Source organism: Schistocerca americana, chromosome 9 (genome assembly GCF_021461395.2).
Source record: "Schistocerca americana isolate TAMUIC-IGC-003095 chromosome 9, iqSchAmer2.1, whole genome shotgun sequence".
Classification (NCBI taxonomy): Eukaryota; Metazoa; Arthropoda; class Insecta; order Orthoptera; family Acrididae; genus Schistocerca; species Schistocerca americana.
This window is the reverse complement of record NC_060127.1, coordinates 7405354-7424216: the sequence shown is the minus strand read 5'-3', so window position 1 is coordinate 7424216 and position 18863 is coordinate 7405354. Positions and strand designations below refer to the sequence as shown.

Sequence of the window (18863 nt, the reverse complement as noted above, 5' to 3'; positions counted from 1 at the left end):
GTCAGAGTATGCAAGACCAATTACTTGTTCCCAGACTAGGAGGACGTAACACCGAGATGCTGTTCTCTTAAGGAGGGAGCAATGTCACAGAAGAAACTGACAAGGGAACCTCCCCATCACACCCCCCTGAGATTTAGTTATAAGTTGGCACAGTGGATCGGCCTTGAAAAACTGAACAGATCAATTGAGAAAACAGGAAGAAGTTGTGTGGAACTATGAAAAAAAAATAAGCAAAATATACAAACTGAGTAGTCTATGCGAAAGGATAATGTATGCTCAGGAGTGCCGTGGTTAGCGTGAGCCAGCTGCGGAACGATAGGTCCTTGGTTCAAGTTTTCCCTCGAGTGAAAAGTTTAATTTTTTTATTTTCAGACAATTATTATCTGCCTGTCCGTCCGTCTGATGCGATAACTTTTTTGGGAGTGATTATCACATCCACAACAAAACCTAAATCGGGCAAGGTAGAAGAATCTTTTTACCCATTTCCCAAGTGTACAAGTTAGGTGGGTCGACAACATATTCCTGTCGTGTGATGCACATGCCGTCACCAGTGTTGTATAGAATATATCAGACTTGTTTCCCTGTGGATGAATAGGTTGACCTATGACCTTGCGATCAAATGTTTTCGGTTCCCGTTGGAGAGGCACATCCTTTCGTCTACTAATCGCACGATTTGCAGTGCGGTCGCAAAACACAGACACTAAACTTATTACAGTGAACAAAGACGTCAATGAACGAACTGACAGATCATAACTTTTATGCGAAAATAAAAAAAGGTAAACTTTTCACTCGAGGGAAGACTTGAACCGAGGACCTTCCGTTCCGCAGCTGCTCACGCTAACCACGGGACCACGGCGCTCTTGAGTTCACTTTCTCCTTGATGTTGCCTATCTTGCACATGGACTATGCAGTTTGTATATTTTGCTTATTTTTTTCATAGTTCTACACAACTTTTTCCTGTTTTCTCGATTGATCTGTGTTCAGTTTTTCAAGGGCTATCCACTGTGCCAACTTATAACTAAGTCTGAGGGGGGGTGCGATGGGGAGGTTCCCTTGTGAGCATCATCATGATTTAGTGATACTAAGTGAACTGTTGCAAGGAGGGTCATGAGTTCAAAACTCACCTGGACTGTACAATTTTAATTTCTATATTCGGTTCAAATACATTCTAGAAGTATCCACCAATATCAAGAGTTTTGTACTGGAATGTTCTGTAGCTGCATATATACTGTATGTGTTCTGGCCGGAGGCAGTTCGCTTCGCACTCTTGTACGAGCAAGTGCTGAATAAACCTTTGTTAGGTGAAGTTAGTGTTCGTCATTCATCTAATTACACCTTCTTCAATGTGACACTATTATGTTTATGCTCTTCAGTTATGCTGCACACAGCATCCCTGGTTTTTGGAGCAACAACTGATTTTGGTTGACCTTCATGAAACTTGTAACTGATGGAGGCACTATTGCTGATGAGTTTGGCTGTTACAGAAATCATCTTATGAAATCTCTTCTGAAAATTCCACATTTTTCACCAAACTGTTTCTTTAACACTCACTATACACAAACTACCAGTCAGTGTCTGATGTGTCATTTTTTTTACAACAATAAATGCAAATTTTAAAATAATAATGTCACATGTCAGCAGTGTCATCTAGCGGTTTTTGGTAAAAACAAGGCGATCCTCATGTTGCTAGGCCAACTACAAAGGGATGTTGGGACATTTTGTTAGTACCAATATTACACGGAGGTAACAAGAATCATGGAGTAGTGATAAGCTTATATACAGATGGTGGTCATATTGCTTACATGAGCTATAAAGGGGCAGTGCATTGGTGGAGCTGTTACTTGTACTTGGGTGAAACAATTTCCAGCACGATTATGGCCACATGACGGTAATTAACCGACTTTGAACGCAGAGTAGTAGTTGGAGCTAGACACGTGGGACATTCCATTTTGGAAATCTTAAGGGAATTCAGTATTCTGGGACCAAAGTGTCAAGAGTGTGCCGAGAATATCAAATTGCAGGTATTACCTCTAATCACGGACAACACAGTGCACAGTGGCCGACTGCCTTCACTTAACAACCGAGAGCTGTGGCGTTTGCAAAGATTTGTCAGTGCTAGCAGATGAGCAACACTGCTTTATCAACTACAGAAATCAATGTGGGATGTATGATAAACATATCAGTTAGGACAATGCAGCAAAATTTGGTGTTAATTGGGCTGTGGCAGCAGCCTTTGCTAAAGCCTGCCGTCTCACACGGAGCAAGGTTCGCCACAAGTTTGCGAGATGGCATGCATGCCTGCCAGCTTGCAGGGAAAGGAGCCGGCTATCTTCCATGCCGAAGCTCTCCCACGGTGCAAGATCGGCAGCTAGTTGTGTTGTGATCGGCTGCATGTTGTATCGAACGAAGATGGCTGCTTCAGGTACAGATGTTCAGAGCAAACTGGCGTTATTAGCTGTTTTGTTGCTAAACGATGCAGAAATGCATGCTAAAGAGATAAGAAGAAAGAAAGAATGGACGAAAAACTGGATGAAGAGGAGAAACGATGGAAAAGGTGTGCTCTCCATGCTTCATAAAGAGTTGAGGTTAGTTCGCATAACACCTACTTTTGTTTGAAAAGTATCACCAGTTCATTACTGTTTGACTTTATATATATATATATATATATATATATATATATATATATATATATATATATATATATATATATATATAATGGAAGGAAACATTCCACGTGGGAAAAATTATATATAAAAAACAAAGATGAGGTGACTTACCGAACAAAAGCGCTGGCAGGTCGATAGACACACAAACAAACACAAACATACACACAAAATTCAAGCTTTCGCAACAAACTGTTGCCTCGTCAGGAAAGAGGGAAGGAGAGGGGAAGACGAAAGGAAGTGGGTTTCAAGGGAGAGGGTAAGGAGTCATTCCAATCCCGGGAGCGGAAAGACTTACCTTAGGGGGAAAAAAGGACAGGTATATGTGCGTGTGTGCGAGTGTATACCTGTCCTTTTTTCCCCCTAAGGTAAGTCTTTCCGCTCCCGGGATTGGAATGACTCCTTACCCTCTCCCTTAAAACCCACTTCCTTTCGTCTTCCCCTCTCCTTCCCTCTTTCCTGACGAGGCAACAGTTTGTTGCGAAAGCTTGAATTTTGTGTGTATGTTTGTGTGTCTATCGACCTGCCAGCGCTTTTGTTCGGTAAGTCACCTCATCTTTGTTTTTTTATATATATATATATATATATATATATATATATATATATATATATAATGATTGTTATATACGACTTTATTGTGCAATTTGCTATTGCACTTCTTGCTCGTCGTATATGGTCGAACAAGACACACGGCACTTGCAACTCTTTCGAGTGCTTCTGCACGCAAGTGTTTATTATAATAGTTTGCACTTTTCACGATGTACAGACATTGTTCTTCCCTATAAGTACATATCAATGCTTCAATTGCTTCCTTGGACCACTGCGGTGCCATTACTTAGTAGTTAAAAGAACTTCCTACTGCACCTCACAACAGCAGAAAAGCGACTATCAGCAAAGGCTTCCCGCCCAAGCTTTCCGTGTCTGACATCACAAATGAAACGTCTCGTGATTGGCCAATGCAGGTAGCATGCAGGGAACCTTACAAGAAAAATCCTGGAAATCTTACAAGGTTCCCAGCAAGGTAGCTCTCTAGCAGACGACGATGCCCGCAAGGTAGCCGTCGCGTGAGCCAGCAAGGAAACTTAGAGCGAATCGTGCTCCGTGTGAGACGGGCTTTACAGCACAAAATTGCTTGCATGACCTCTCCTAGGCTCGTGACCATATTGGTTGGACCCTAGATGACTGGAAAATAGTATCCTGGTCAGGTGAGTCCCAATTCAACTTGTCAACAATGCACTATGCAAGCTGGTGGTAGCTCATTAATGGTGTAGGCTGTGTTTGTATGGAATGGACTGTGTTCTCTGGTCCAACTGAGTTGATCATTGATTGGAAATAGTTGTGTTTGGCTACGTGGAGACCATTTTCAGTCATTTATGGACTTCATGTTCCTAAACAAAGATGTCATGTTATGGGGCCACAGTTGTTCTCTATCAGTTTCAGCTTTTTCCAAAGCTGTTTCACAGAGGAAGACTGCACTGTAGTTCCTTCTCTAGATTGTCGCACAGATGACAAAATGGTAGATATCGAAATAGACGACAGAGGGATAGAGAAACAATTAAAATTGCTCAAAAGAGGAAAGGCCTCTGGACCTGATGGGACACCAGTTCGATTTTACACAGAGTACATGAACGAACTTGCCCCCCTTCTTGCAGCGGTGTACTGTAGGTCTCTAGAAGAGCGTAGCATTCCAAAGGATTGGAAAAGGACACAGGTCATCCCCGTTTTCAAGAAGGGACGTCGAACAGATGTGCAGAACTATAGACCTACATCTCTAACGTCTATCAGTTGTAGAATTTTGGAACACATATTATGTTCAAGTATGATGACTTGTCTGGAGACTAGAAATCTACTCTGTAGGAATCAGCTTGGTTTTCAAACAAGACGATTGTGTGAAACCCAGCTCGCACTAGACTCAGAGGGCCATAGACACGGGTTCCCAGGTAGATGCTGTGTTTCTTGACTTCCACAAGGCGTTCGATACAGTTCCTTACAGTCATTTAATGAACAAAGTAAGAGCATATGGACTATCAGACCAATTGTGTGATTGGATTGAAGAGTTCCTAGACAACAGAATGCAGCATGTCATTCTCAATGGAGAGAAGTCTTCCGAAGTAAGAGTGATTTCTGGTTTGCCGCAGGGGAGTGTCGTAGGACCATTGCTATTCACAATATACATAAATGACCTTGTGGATGACATCGGAAGTTCACTGAGGCTTTTTGCGGATTATGCTGTGGTATATCAAGAGGTTGTAACAATGGAAAATTGTACTGAAATGCAGGATGATCTGCAGCAAATTGACGCATGGTGCAGGGAATGGCAATTGAATCTCAATGTAGACAAGTGTAATGTTCCGCGAATGCATAGAAAGAAAGATCCCCTATCATTTAGCTACAATATAGCAGATCAGCAACTGGAAGCAGTTAATTCCATAAATTATCAGGATAAAGAAAACTGGCGTTCCACGGATCGGAGCGTGGAATGTCAGATCCTTTAATCGGATAGGTAGGTTAGAAAATTTAAAAAGGGAAATGGATAAGTTGAAGTTAGATATAGTGGGAATTAGTGAAGTTCGGTGGCAGGAGGAACAAGACTTTTGGTCAGGTGAATACAGGGTTATAAATACAAAATCAAATAGGGGTAATGCAGGAGTAGGTTTAATAATGAATAAAAAAAATATGAGTGCGGGTAAGCTACTACCAACAGCGTAGTGAATGCATTATTGTGGCCCAGATAGACATGAAGCCCATGCTTACTACAGTAGTGCAAGTTTATATGCCAACTAGCTCTGCAGATGATGAAGAAATTGATGAAATGTATGATGAGATAAAAGAAATATTCAGGTAGTGAAGGGAGACGAAAATTTAAGTCATGGGTGACTGGAATTCGAGAGTAGGTAAAGGGAGAGAAGGATACATAGTGGGTGATTATGGATTGGGGGAGAGAAATGAAAGAGGAAGCAGTCTGGTAGAATTTTGCACAGAGCATAAGTTAATCATAGCTAACACTTGGTTCAAGAATCATAAAAGAAGGTTGTATACATGGAAGAATCATGGAGATACTAGAAGGTATCAGATAGATTATATAATGGTAAGACAGAAATTTAGGAACCAGGTTTTAAATTGTAAGACATTTCCAGGGGCAGATGTGGACTCTGACCACAATCTATTGCTTATGCACTGTAGATTAAAACTGAAGAAACTGCAAAGAAGTGGGAATATAAGGAGATGGAACCTGGATAAACTGGCTAAACCAGAGGTTGTACAGTGTTTCAGGGAGAGCAAAAGGGAACAATTGACAGGAATGGGTGAAAGAAATACAGTAGCAGAAGAATGGGTAGCTCTGAGGGATGAAGTAGTGAAGGCAGCAGAGGATCAAGTAGGTAAAAAGACGAGGGCTAGTAGAAATCCTTGGATAACAGAATAAATATTGAATTTAATTGATGAAAGGAGAAAATATAAAAACGCAGTAAATGAAACAGGCAAAAAGGAATACAAACGTCTCAAAAATGAGATCGACAGGAAGTGCAAAATGGCTAAGCAGGGATGGCTAGAAGACAAATGTAAGAATGTAGAGGCTTATCTCACTAGGGGTAAGATAGATACTGCCTACAGGAAAATTAGAGATACCTTTGGAGAAAAGAGCCACTTGCATGAATATCAAGAGCTCAGATGGAAACCCAGTTCTTAACAAAGAAGGGAAAGCAGAAAGGGGCTATACAAGGGTGGTGTACTTGAGGACAATATTATGGAAATGGAAGAGGATGTAAATGAAGGTGAAATGGGAGATACGATACTGCATGAAGAGTTTGACAGAGCACTGAAAGACCTGAGTCGAAACAAGGCTCCGGGAGTAGACAATATTCCGTTGGAACTACTGACAGCCTTGGGAGAGCCAGTCCTGACAAAACTCTACCATCTGGTGAGCAAGATGTACGAGACAGGCGAAATACCCTCAGACTTCAATAAGAATGTAATAATTCCAATCCCAAAGAAAGTAGGTGTTGACAGATGTGAAAATTACTGAACTATCAGTTTAATAAGTCACAGTTGCAAAATACTATCGCGAATTCTTTACAGACGAATGGAAAAACTGGTAGAAGCTGACCTCGGCGGGGATCAGTTTGGATTCCGCAGAAATGTTGGAATGCGTGAGGCAATACTGACCCTACGACTTATCTTAGAAAATAGATTAAGGAAAGGCAAAGCTACATTTCTCGCATTTGTAGGCTTAGAGAAAGCTTTTGACAATGTTGACTGGAATACTCTCTTTCAAATTCTAAAGGTGGCAGGGGTAAAATACAGGGAGCGAAAGGCTATTTTCAATTTGTACAGAAACCAGATGGCAGTTATAAGAGTAGAGGGGCATGAAAGGGAAGCAGTGGTTGGGAAGGGAGTGAGACAGGGTGGTAGCTTGTCCCCGATGTTATTCAATCTGTGTATTGAGCAAGCAATAAAGGAAACAAAAGAAAAATTCGGAGTAGGTATTAAAATACATGGAGAAGAAATAAAAACGTTGAGGTTCACCAATGACATTGTAATTCTGTCAGAGACAGCAAAGGACTTGGAAGAACAGTTGAACGGAATGGACAGTGTCTTGAAAGGAGGATATAAGATGAACATCAGCAAAAGCAAAACGAGGATAATGGAATGTAGTTGAATTAAGTTGGGTGATGCTGAGGGAATTAGATTAGGAAATGAGACAAAGTAGTTAAGGAGTTTTGCTATTTGGGGAGCAAAATAACTGATGGTGGTTGAAGTAGACAGGATATAAAATGTAGACTGGCAATGGCAAGGAAAGCGTTTCTGAAGAAGAGAAATTTGTTAACATCGAGTATAGATTTAATTGTCAGGAAGTCGTTTCTGAAAGTATTTGTATGGAGTGTAGTCATGTATGGAAGTGAAACATGGACGATAAATAGTTTGGACAAGAAGAGAATAGAAGCTTTCGAAATGTGGTGCTACAGAAGAATATTGAAGATTAGATGGGTAGACCACATAACTAATGAGGTGGTATTGAATAGAATTGGGGAGAAGAGGAGTTTGTGGCACAACTTGACTAGAAGAAGGGACCGGTTGGTGGGACATCTTCTGAGGCATCAAGGGATCACAAATTTAGCATTGGAGGGCAGTGTGGAGGGTAAAAATCATAGAGGGATACCAAGAGATGAATACACTAAGCAGATTCAGAAGGATGTAGGTTGCAGTAAGTACTGGGAGATGAAGAAGCTTGCACAGGATAGAGTAGCATGGAGAGCTGCATCAAACCTCAGGACTAAACACAATATCTGGTAGTACGCATTAGGAGTGATTTAAAATGGAATGATCACATAAAGTCAATTGTCGGTAAAGCAGATGCCAGACTGAGATTCATTGGAAGAATCCTAAGGAAATGCAATCCGAAAACAAAGGAAGTAGGTTACAGTAGGCTTGTTCGCCCACTGCTTGAATACTGCTCAGCGGTGTTGGATCCATACCGGATAGGGTTGATAGAAGAGACAGAGAAGATCCAACGGAGAGCAGCGTGCTTCTTTACAGGATCATTTAGCAATCGCGAAAGCGTTACGGAGATGACAGATAAACTCCAGTGGAAGACTCTGCAGGAGAGATGTTCAGTAGCTTGGCACGGGCTTTTGTTGAAGTTTCGAGAACATACCTTCACCGAGGAGTCAAGCAGTATATTGCTCCCTCCTACGAATATCTCGCGAAGAGACTGTGAGGATAAAGTCGGAGAGATTAGATCCCACGCAGAGGCATACCGACAATCCTTCTTTCCACAAACAATGCGAGACTGGAATAGAAGGGAGTACCGATAGAGGTACTTACGGTACCCACCGCCACACACTGTCAGGTGGCTTGCGGAGTATGGATGTAGATGAAGAACATTCCGGACGGTTTGAGGGAATGATTTGGCAACCCAGATCACCTGACTCGAATCCCATCAGACTTTTACAATGCACATTCGAGATGTTCCATAAAAACACGGGAGTACTGCCGGATATCAGTAACATTCTGGCTCTGTAGTACTACTACAGTGGTACTCACCTGAAGATGGCCAGAAGACTCTGCGCTGAAATATCGTGGTAGGATGTTACTGATATCCGGCAGTTCTCCCGTGTTTTTATGGAACAATTAGTACTCCGGGAAAGCTTTAAACATCACACAATCGAGATGTCAGTTCGTGCGCAATATCCCACACCAGCTACACCTTTGCAGTTATATTGATGGCTGTAGAGGTAACATGGTTGAGTATTTCAGCAGAGGAATTCCAATGACTTCTTGTGTCCGTGCCACGTTGAGCTGGTGCACTACACTGGGCAAAAGGAGGTCCGGGATGATATTGTGAGGTATCCCGTGGCTTTTATCACCTCAGTTTGTAGATCACAGGAAACCGTGGAGATGGGAACAGAGAAAGAATTGTGCACTGTTCAGTCATCATCAGATGGTGATAATGGTGTGTAATAAAATAATGTGGAATTTCTACTGCCAGTTCACAATTACTACAACATTTTGTTTACATGGGTTATTTAAACCAACATCTTTAATGGGAAGGACTGCGGTTTTGAGCTTTTGTCATCCCATATAAGTAAGTGACCATAAAAAAGTCTAGTTTGCTGTCTTTGTGTAAATAAATTCACCGTGCGTGGCCACATCACGCTGGCAACTAAAGACAGTAGCTCTGTAGCTGTCAACAGTGGTCATCACCAGAACCGTGAAATTCTGGGCAAGCCAGGCTAGAAAAAAAGAAAATTACTCCACTGTCAGTAGTTCCGTGTGCATCGAGCTGTTTATTCATTTGAGGAACATAGTACATGGGAGGAAGACTGCATCACTGAGGAGTACTGTCATATTATATATTATTGTGAGGAATTAGTTCAGTGTACATAAGGAGTTCGCCATTTGATATATTTTTTTTGTCTGAATTTGGATATCAGTTCAGTTCTTTTGGGAATTTTACATTTTTCATATATGACAGCAGATGCCATCCATTGACACATGATGATGGGATTCATGTTAGGTGATGTGGGTAGCCAAATCATTTGCTCGAATTTCCAGAATGTTCTCGAAACACTGTCATGACGGAGCGCCTTCATAGACGTGGCATGAATAAATGTATACACTGATATGCAGAAGTAGCAGCTGTTTGAGACCTCTGTAAAGTATACCACCAGCAAATTATGACCTGTGCTAATCTTGTCTAATATACAATTATGGTAGTTTCTTCTATGTTACTCTTTGTTTGTGAAACTCAACTACTTTGGAAAGTGCCTTGCCCTCGTAGACTGCTCAGCTGGGGTTTCTATCTACAGCTTCACATTAAACATTTATATAACCTCACTGATGCATATTGAAAATAGACATTCAGCTCAGTCAAGCTGTGCACCTCGTAACAAGGTGGATTTTTCCACAAACATGCATTTAGTACTGGTTCGTAGTAATATTCCATCACCATCTGTGGGAAGATCACAGTCCTTGTTGAATGTATGGAAAAGTAATGGGACCCTTCTTGTTCTCTACATAGGTAAATTGTCTGACGGACCGGGTGAACAGCTATCTGCCGCTGTTTAGTAATGACGGTGTAGTGAACGAGAAAATGTTGTCGTTAAATGACTATAGGGGAGGAGTCTAGATGACTTAAACAGAATTTTTAGTTGGTGTTCTTAATGCAGAAAAATGTAAGTTAATGTGGATGAGTAGCGAAAAAAGTATGTGATGTTTGAATACAGCATCAGTACTGTGTTGCTTGATGCAGTTATGTCAATTAAATTTCTAGGCATAGTGTTGCGAAGCGATATTAAATGGAATGAACACATAAGGATGGTAATACAGAAGGTGAATATTTGTCTTTGGTTCGTTGGAAGAATTTTAGGAAAGTGTATCTCATCAACAAAGGAGACTGCGTGTACAACGTTAGTGTGACCTCCTCTTAAGTATTGCTTGAGGGTTTGAGATCCCCACTAGGTCATATTAATGGAAAACGTGGAAGCAGTTCGGACTTGTGCTTCTAGATTTATTACTGGTGGTTTTGATGAACATCAGAGTATTATGTAGATGCTTCCAGAATGTAAATAGCAATCTCTGGAGGGAAGACAACGTTCTTTTCACAAAACAATATTGAGACCATTTAGAGAATCATCATTTGTGGTTGATTGCAGAACAATTCTAGTGTTGTCGACGTACATTTTGTGTGAGGACTGCGAAGACAACTCAAGGGAAATTAGGCCTTGTACAGAGGAAAATAGATAGTCAATTTTCCGTCGCTCTGTTCGTGAGTAGAGCAGGAAAAGATATGAGTAGTAGTGGTAAGCAGCTCTGCACAGTACAGTGGTTGTGGAGTATGTATGTAGGTGCAGATGAAAATGAGTGTGTATACAAGAACAAAAACCAATCCAGAATTACCGATTCAGCCATAATTTTCATCAACATAACCCCAGCGGCTGAAGTCTAGAAAATCATTGTGGCACACAGCAATCAGTCTGCACAACAATAATTTCTACCTGCAAGGTGCCAGGAGCAATTAATGGCAGAAGAAAATTTCCTCGATGCATCACCGACCATTTTAAACTCCCTGGGAACGACCAGCAGGTTTTCATCTGTCCCGACAATACTCGTGCATGCTGAATTGGATCAGAACTGACCGGGGTGGATATGAAGCTTAAAAATAGTTGTCTAGCATTCTCCACCTGTCATGATACCATAAGCAATAGAATACTCATGTGCATACATCGGGAAAGCTAAAAACCTGCATTTTTCGTCAGGTTTCCGCGTTTTTGTCCGACCTCTGTAAGCATAAGAATTCATTGGTCCTGAAGAGGCTTCTGCATAATCTTTGATTATCATCTTTACATAATATTCTCTCTGCACTCTTCTCTAGAATAAGTACTTTATGAGCTGCATTATCCCAGAAGAGGTTGTTGCAGGGCAGAATTAAGTGGAGGCATGCAGAGTATGCTAGCAGTCCTGTCTGCAGATCAAGAAAGTGAGACAAGTTTGCTATGTGCATAGCAGGGAGAAATGAATTTACTTTGCAGATCATTTATGCATTCTTAGAACCATCTCAGTTTTTTTACTCGTGGGGGTTCTAAAGTTACATGTCTTCTTATCAGCTAGTCATTGTCTGTGTGTGTACCTATAACACAGTTGTCTTCTTTGTATGTTGGATGAAGTTACTGCTTGTATTTTTCTCTACTATTTTTCATAACATCTTGGTCACAGCCAGACGTCACCCATCTGCTGCCCCGTATTTTTACTCTGTGTCCTCTGCTCCCTTTTTAGCAACAGACCCATTTATTAATTTATTCTATGTAAGGATACTATTTTCCTCCAACTACCTGGAAATTATGTTATTTCTTCATGTAATTTGATGTTATTAAATTTTACAGATGTCCCCAACACAATCGTCGTTACGTGGAGTACTTTAAATAACACTGGCAAATCTGTTGTCGAGTATGGCATAGGTGGCCTCATTTTAGAATCAAAGGGAACATCGAAGATTTTTCAGAGTGCTGGCAGTTTGGAGAGAATACAGTACATCCATAGAGTTGTACTAGCGAATCTCACATGGGACAGTATATACGGTAAGCCAGATTGTTCTCTACCTCTGTACTTACACATTTCGACGCAAATCTCTCGACACTTCATTTTGGGCTCAGAGGTGCCTATATCCCTACAAAATGTCAATCATTCGGTATCAGTTTTGCAAAAACACTGTAAGATGGATGCTGTAAACTTATATCCTACCTTGTTGCAGTGTATCACTGTGGGAACCCAGACTACGGATGGTCGGAACTATTCAGGTTCCGAGTCCCACCCGACCCAGAAGGCCCGGTGCAGTGGGTGCCTTCCCTCGCAGTGTTTGGTGACATGGGTAACGAGAACGCTGTGTCGCTGCCATTTCTGCAGGAGGAGGTGCAGAGGGGAATGTACGATGCCATCATCCATGTCGGTGACTTTGCGTATGACATGAATACGGTATGTTGTTACAGTTATACATTGTGATACAAAAGCAGTGGAGAAAACTGTGCAGTAATCTGGGAAAAATAATTGAAGTTCAGGGATGAAAACTATAAGCTTTATTACTGAAGAAAAAAGTACAACCAGCCATACTTTTACCGAGCGAGGTGGCGCAGTGGTTAGCACACTGGACTCGCATTCGGGAGGACGACGGTTCAATCCTGTCTCCGGCCATCCTGATTTAGGTTTTCCGTGATTTCCCTAAAATCGCTGCAGGCAAATGCTGGGATGGTTCCTTTGAAAGGGCACGGCCGATTTCCTTCCCCATCCTTCCCTCACCCGAGCTTGCGCTCCGTCTCTAATGACCTCGTTGTCGACGGGACGTTAAACACTAATCTCCTCCTCCTCCTCCAGCCATACTTTTGAATTAATGAATGGGTGATTTAATATACTGCACCTATAGCAGTGTGCACATAAAAAGGCAGATGGAGGGTAGATAGACAGCAGCAAGGAGCACTGCCCTGTGTGACATTCCAGCCAGTAGTGCCACGTCTGTACATTGTCCTTACAGATGCACAGAGAACGTTTAGTGTCGATTTTCATTTTAGGTTAGATATTGTAGTGGTTCTTTCCCTGTATTGATTTTTCCTCAGATTGCAGATTTAATGACCATTTTTATAAAAGGCAGCTAACTTGGAAAAAAAGTGATAAGTATGATATTGCAGTGCCTGCATTATTCTGATGATAATGCACTGTGGCGACCACAGCCATTACGAATTACACCAGATGAATTTGCAATTGCGAATAATGACCACGATCGGCTGTAGAATGGAATGGCAACAATGAAAATTTTTGCCGGACCGGAACTCGTACCCAGATTTCCCGCTTATCGCGAGAAGTCACTTTGCCATTTTACTATCCGTGCACGACTCGTGGCGAGACCCAAACTTCCAAATGTCATCAACCGTGCGTCTGTGTGGTTGCCACAGTACATTGTCATCAGAATAACAGAGACACTGCAATATCATATTTATCTGCCGTTACTGGGCACGCGACATTCAAGCACAACGTCTGCTCTGTACAGGAATATACATAATGGATGTGCGAGTACAGCTTGTAGACATATGGAAGTTTGGGTCTGGTTGTGAGTCGTGCACGGATAGCCAAATGGTACGGTATTGGTCGCGATAAGTGGGAAACCCGGGTTTGGGTTCTGGTCCGGCACAAATTTTCAATGTCTTCATTATTCACAATTGCAATTTATCTGATGTTTACAAAAAGTGATATAGGTTTTCCATCACTATGCATACAATGTAGTGCAGTTATCTTTTGCTAATATACGAGTATATTTTCTTTCATTAATATTACATTCTGCTTAATAGATCTAGCATGTGTACTTTGTTTATATTCCATCCTTTTATCATTGAAACAAAAATCAGTTAAAATAATTATTTGGCAGGCATAGTAGTGGGCAGTGGACAAGCTTTAGTTGACTGCAGCACTTGCTAGCTCCACAGGGGAAAAAGATTAGTTCCTATGAAAGCAAAATCAAATGTATGAAAATAATTGTGCGTCAAAAAAACTCATTGTGTATGAATTTTACAATAACTGGATTACAAAGTGTAGTTCAATTTGGCATTACCTGTAATTGCCCCGATGTTGGGAGCACGAAGTTAGTGTCAACAGTTTTGTGACCAATACAGTGTAATGAATGTACTTAGCTGCTATAGTCTTCACGGTGGGTGGAACAACGCAGACATGACAAGTATTACATTAAGAAGCAACAATAGTTTACCAAGCATTTAAATTTATCCGAGGTGAGTCGGAAGCAGAAACAGCAGCCCATTGTGGTGTTCACTCCTTCACTCCAGTGATAGCTTGTCCCCAGGGTAGGCAAGAGCTGGAGGGTAGGCCACGGAACAGAAATGGAGAGCACACTGGTGCTGATCCATCTCTTTCTCTGGAGATTGCATCACACACCCTCATTCTAACATGCAAACTGTCAGATGGTAGTGAGGCTTTCCCACACAATTTTCACACTTTTCCCCAGTAACATAATGTAGCATCCATAATTATAAAGAACTTCATTCTGTTATCAAGGTCTATACATTTTACTAAGTTGAAGAAAAGTTCTATTTCATCCATTGCAGCATAGAGGTGTGCTTAATCCATATGTGAAATGCTGAACGGTGAAATAGCCTAAGGACAAGATGTGGAGATATGTGTTTGTATCTGTTATGTTTATAATGCCATTGGATAGATAAAAAATTTACACACCAAGCGAAGGAGTACACACATGTAAAGGTATTTAAATTTGCAAGCTTTCAGAGGCAACATCTCCTTCTTCTGGCAGATAGGTTGAAGGGGAAGGAAGAAGTCTGAAGGGAAAGTACTGGTGAGTTTTAGGAAATGTGGAGCGTTCAAAAAAGTAGCCCAGAACCCTGGGTCATGGGGCACTTACTGGACGGGACGATAAGGAAAGACTGGTTCAGTTGTTTTCCTTCACCCTTCTTCCTTCCCCTTCAATGATTCTGCCACTGGCTCCAAAAGCTTGCAGATTTAAATACCTTTATATTTGTGTTATCCTGACAACGCTTGGTGTGTAGATGTTTTATGTATCAAATTACATTATATATTAAAAAATCTGTTGTGTTTATGTCTGACATCACATCAGCTAAGTGATTTTGCTGGCTGTACCAAAGAACGAGATGGAACAGTGATGCAATATTTCTGTAGTGCTGATAATTCCTCCAGACGTTGTTGTTCCTAGTGTAGGCTTGTCCAAAACTTACAATTTAATTTTTCAACCTAATGCAATATAATTGTCGTCATCATCGTCTTCAACCTAAGACTGGTTTCATGCAGCTTTCCACACTAGTGTCATCCTGTGCAGGCCTCTTTATCTCTACATGGCTACTGTGACCTACAGCCATTTGGACCTGATCACTGTACATAACCCTTGATCTCCCTCTACAGTTATGACCAGCCACACTTACCTTCCAAGCACTCAGTATGTTGGCACTGCCTGAATGAGGTCGCACAGTGCTCAGACACTGGGCATACAGTCATCAGGGCAGTGGTGGCTTCCACGTATAAGTTTTCTATTACTTCCTCAAAAGGCTTGAGGCAGAGGGCGGGGATGGTTCCTTTCATCTATATCTACATGATTACTCTGCATTTAACAATCAAGTGTGTGGCAGAGTATTCATTGAACCACCTTCAACTTACTGAAAACTGCTTCCCCAAGAAAATAGTTAAATATACTCGTAAGAAACCTTGTAACAAACCATGGCTTACTAAGGGTATAAAAATATCTTGTAACCGGAAAAGGGAAATGTATCTGACAACAAGAAAGAGTAGTGACCCAGAAACTATCAAACATTATAAAAACTACTGTGTTATATTAAGAAAAGTTATTTAAAAAATCCAGAAGTATGTGTATCATGTCTGAAATCAGCAACTCTGATAATAAAATTAAAACAATTTGGAATATTATTAAAAGAGAAACAGGTCAACCAAGAGCACAGGAAGACAGTATTACCATCAAATTGAATGAAAACTTTATGAACAAAAAGTCAGAAGTTGAAAATATTTTTAATAATCATTTTCTAAATGTTGTGGATATAGTAGGATCCAGGTGTTCATTAGAAGATGCTAGGCTGTTAATGGAAGAGGCCATGCCTATGCAATTTGATACAATTGAAATCTCACCCACTTCTCCCTCTGAAATTAGGAAAATAATAAACTTGCTTAAAAGCAAAAACTCACATGGAATTGATGACATTTCCAGCAAAATACTAAAAGCTTGTTCTCAACAGATAAGTAAGATTCTCAGCCACCTGTGTAACAGCTCTCTGGAACAGGGGATTTTCCCTGATAGACTGAAATATGCTATTGTTGTACCTTTGCATAAAAGGGGGGATAGATCTGATGTCAACAATTACCGTCCAATCTCCCTTCTAACAGCTTTATCCAAAATTTTTGAGAAAGTAATGTATTCAAGAGTAGCTTCACATATCTGTAAAAATGAAGTACTAACAAAATGTCAGTTTGGTTTCCAGAAAGGTTTTTCAACAGACAATGCCATATATGCTTTCACCAATCAAATTTTGAATGATCTGAATAACCGAACACCACCCATTGGGATTTTTTTGTGATCTCTCAAAGGCTTTTGATTGTGTAAATCATGAAATTCTGCTAGACAAGCTCAAGTATTGTGGCATGAGTGGGACAGTGCACAAATGGTTTAATTCGTACCTAACTGGAAGAGCGTAGAAAGTTGAAATAAGCAGTTCTCATAATATGCAAAGATCTGCACATTCCTCAAACTGGGGAAGTATCAAGAATGGGGTTCCACAAGGGTCAGTCTTGGGTCCTTTGTTGTTCTTAATATATATTAATGACTTGCCATTCTATATTCATGAAGAGGCAAAGATAGTTCTCTTTGCTGATGATACAAGTATAGTAATCACACCTGACAAACAAGAATTAACTGATGAAATTGTCAATACTGTCTTTCAGAAAATTACTAAGTGGTTCCTTGTAAACGGCCTCTCACTGAATTTTGATAAGACACAGTACATACAGTTCCGTACAGTGAATGGTATGACGCCATTAATAAATATAGACCTTAATCAGAAGCATATAGCTAAGGTAGAATATTCCAAACTTTTAGGTGTGTCCATTGATGAGAGATTAAATTGGAAGAAACACATTGATGATCTGCTGAAACGTTTGAGTTCAGCTACTTATGCAATAAGGGTCATTGCAAATTTTGGTGATAAACATCTTAGTAAATTAGCTTACTACGCCTATTTTCACTCATTGCTTTCATATGGCATCATATTTTGGGGTAATTCATCACTGAGGAATAAAGTATTTATTGCACAAAAGCGTGTAATCAGAATAATAGCCGGAGTCCACCCAAGATCATCCTGCAGACATTTATTTAAGGATCTAGAGATATTCACAGTAGCTTCTCAGTATATATACTCTCTTATGAAATTTGTTATTAACAACCAAACCCAATTTGAAAGTAATAGCAGTGTGCATAACTACAATACTAGGAGAAAGGATGATCTTCACTATTCAAGATTAAATCTAACTTTGGCACAGAAAGGGGTGAATTATACTGCCACTAAAGTCTTTGGTCACTTACCAAATAGTATCAAAAGTCTGTCAGATAACCAACAAGTATTTAAGAAGAAATTAAAAGAATTTCTGAATGACAACTCCTTCTACTCCATAGAGGAATTTTTAGATATAAATTAAGAAAAAAAAGAAAAACAAACAAAAAATTATAAAAAAGTAAAAAAATATTAAAAAACACAAAAAAATAAAAAAAAGTTGTTATATTAACTTAAGTATGTTGTTAAATTAACTTAATTATGTCATGTATTGGAAAATTTGACTCGTTCCACATCATTACGAAATATCGTATTCATGATCCATGGAAGTAGTATTGATCTAATCTAATGTAACTGTATTTCTCTGCTATTCGACTTTTGAATAGCACGCAAGAAAAATGAACACTTCAATCGTTCTGTGCCTCCTCTGATTTCTGTTGTTTTAATGTGGTGGTCATTTCTCCGTATGTAGCTGGGCACCAACAGAGCACTTCTACATTCAAAGGAGAAGGTTGATGATTGAAATTTCATGAGAAGATCCTGCTATGCAATGAAAAACACCTTTGTTTTAATGATCGCCACCTCAATTTGAGTTTCATATACGTGGCATTGTCTCTCCTGTTTCACATTGATATAGAATGAGCTGCCCTTCTTTGCTGTCCTCTGTCAGTCCTTTTTGATATAGACTCCGTGCCGCATAGCGGTACTCAGAAGAGGCCAGGCAAGCTTGGTGTAAGCATTCTCTTTAGTAGACCTGTTGCATTTTTAAGTGTTCTGCTAATAAATCACACTCTTTGGTTTGCGTTCCCAATTTAAATTATATGTAATGGTAGCATCCAGTTGAATTCACAGCCTTTAGTTTGTGATTTATTGTGTAACCGAAATTTTATGGATTCTTTTTGTACTCATGTGGATGACTTCACACTTTTCACTATGTAGAGCGTATTGCTACTTTTTGCTCCAGTCATATATCTTGTCTAAATCATATTGCAATTTATTTTGATATTCTGTTGGCTATAAATGATAGCACCATCTGGAGACAATCTGAGAGCTACTCAAATTGTCTCCCATATCTCTTGTGTAGGTCAACAACAGTAGAGGATCTCTAACACTGCTTTGGGGA

General features: G+C 40.3%; 1 protein-coding gene across 1 annotated transcript in view; it reads left to right on the top strand.

Moving 5' to 3' along the window:
* The window catches only part of LOC124550979 (acid phosphatase type 7), a 121982-nt gene that overhangs the window by 12149 nt on the left and 90970 nt on the right, over positions 1-18863 (top strand). Inside the window, exons 2-3 of the mRNA XM_047125799.1 lie at positions 12044-12238; positions 12412-12632. Of these exons, the coding sequence (XP_046981755.1) occupies positions 12044-12238; positions 12412-12632 (416 nt within the window). The remainder of the gene's footprint in view (positions 1-12043; positions 12239-12411; positions 12633-18863) is intronic.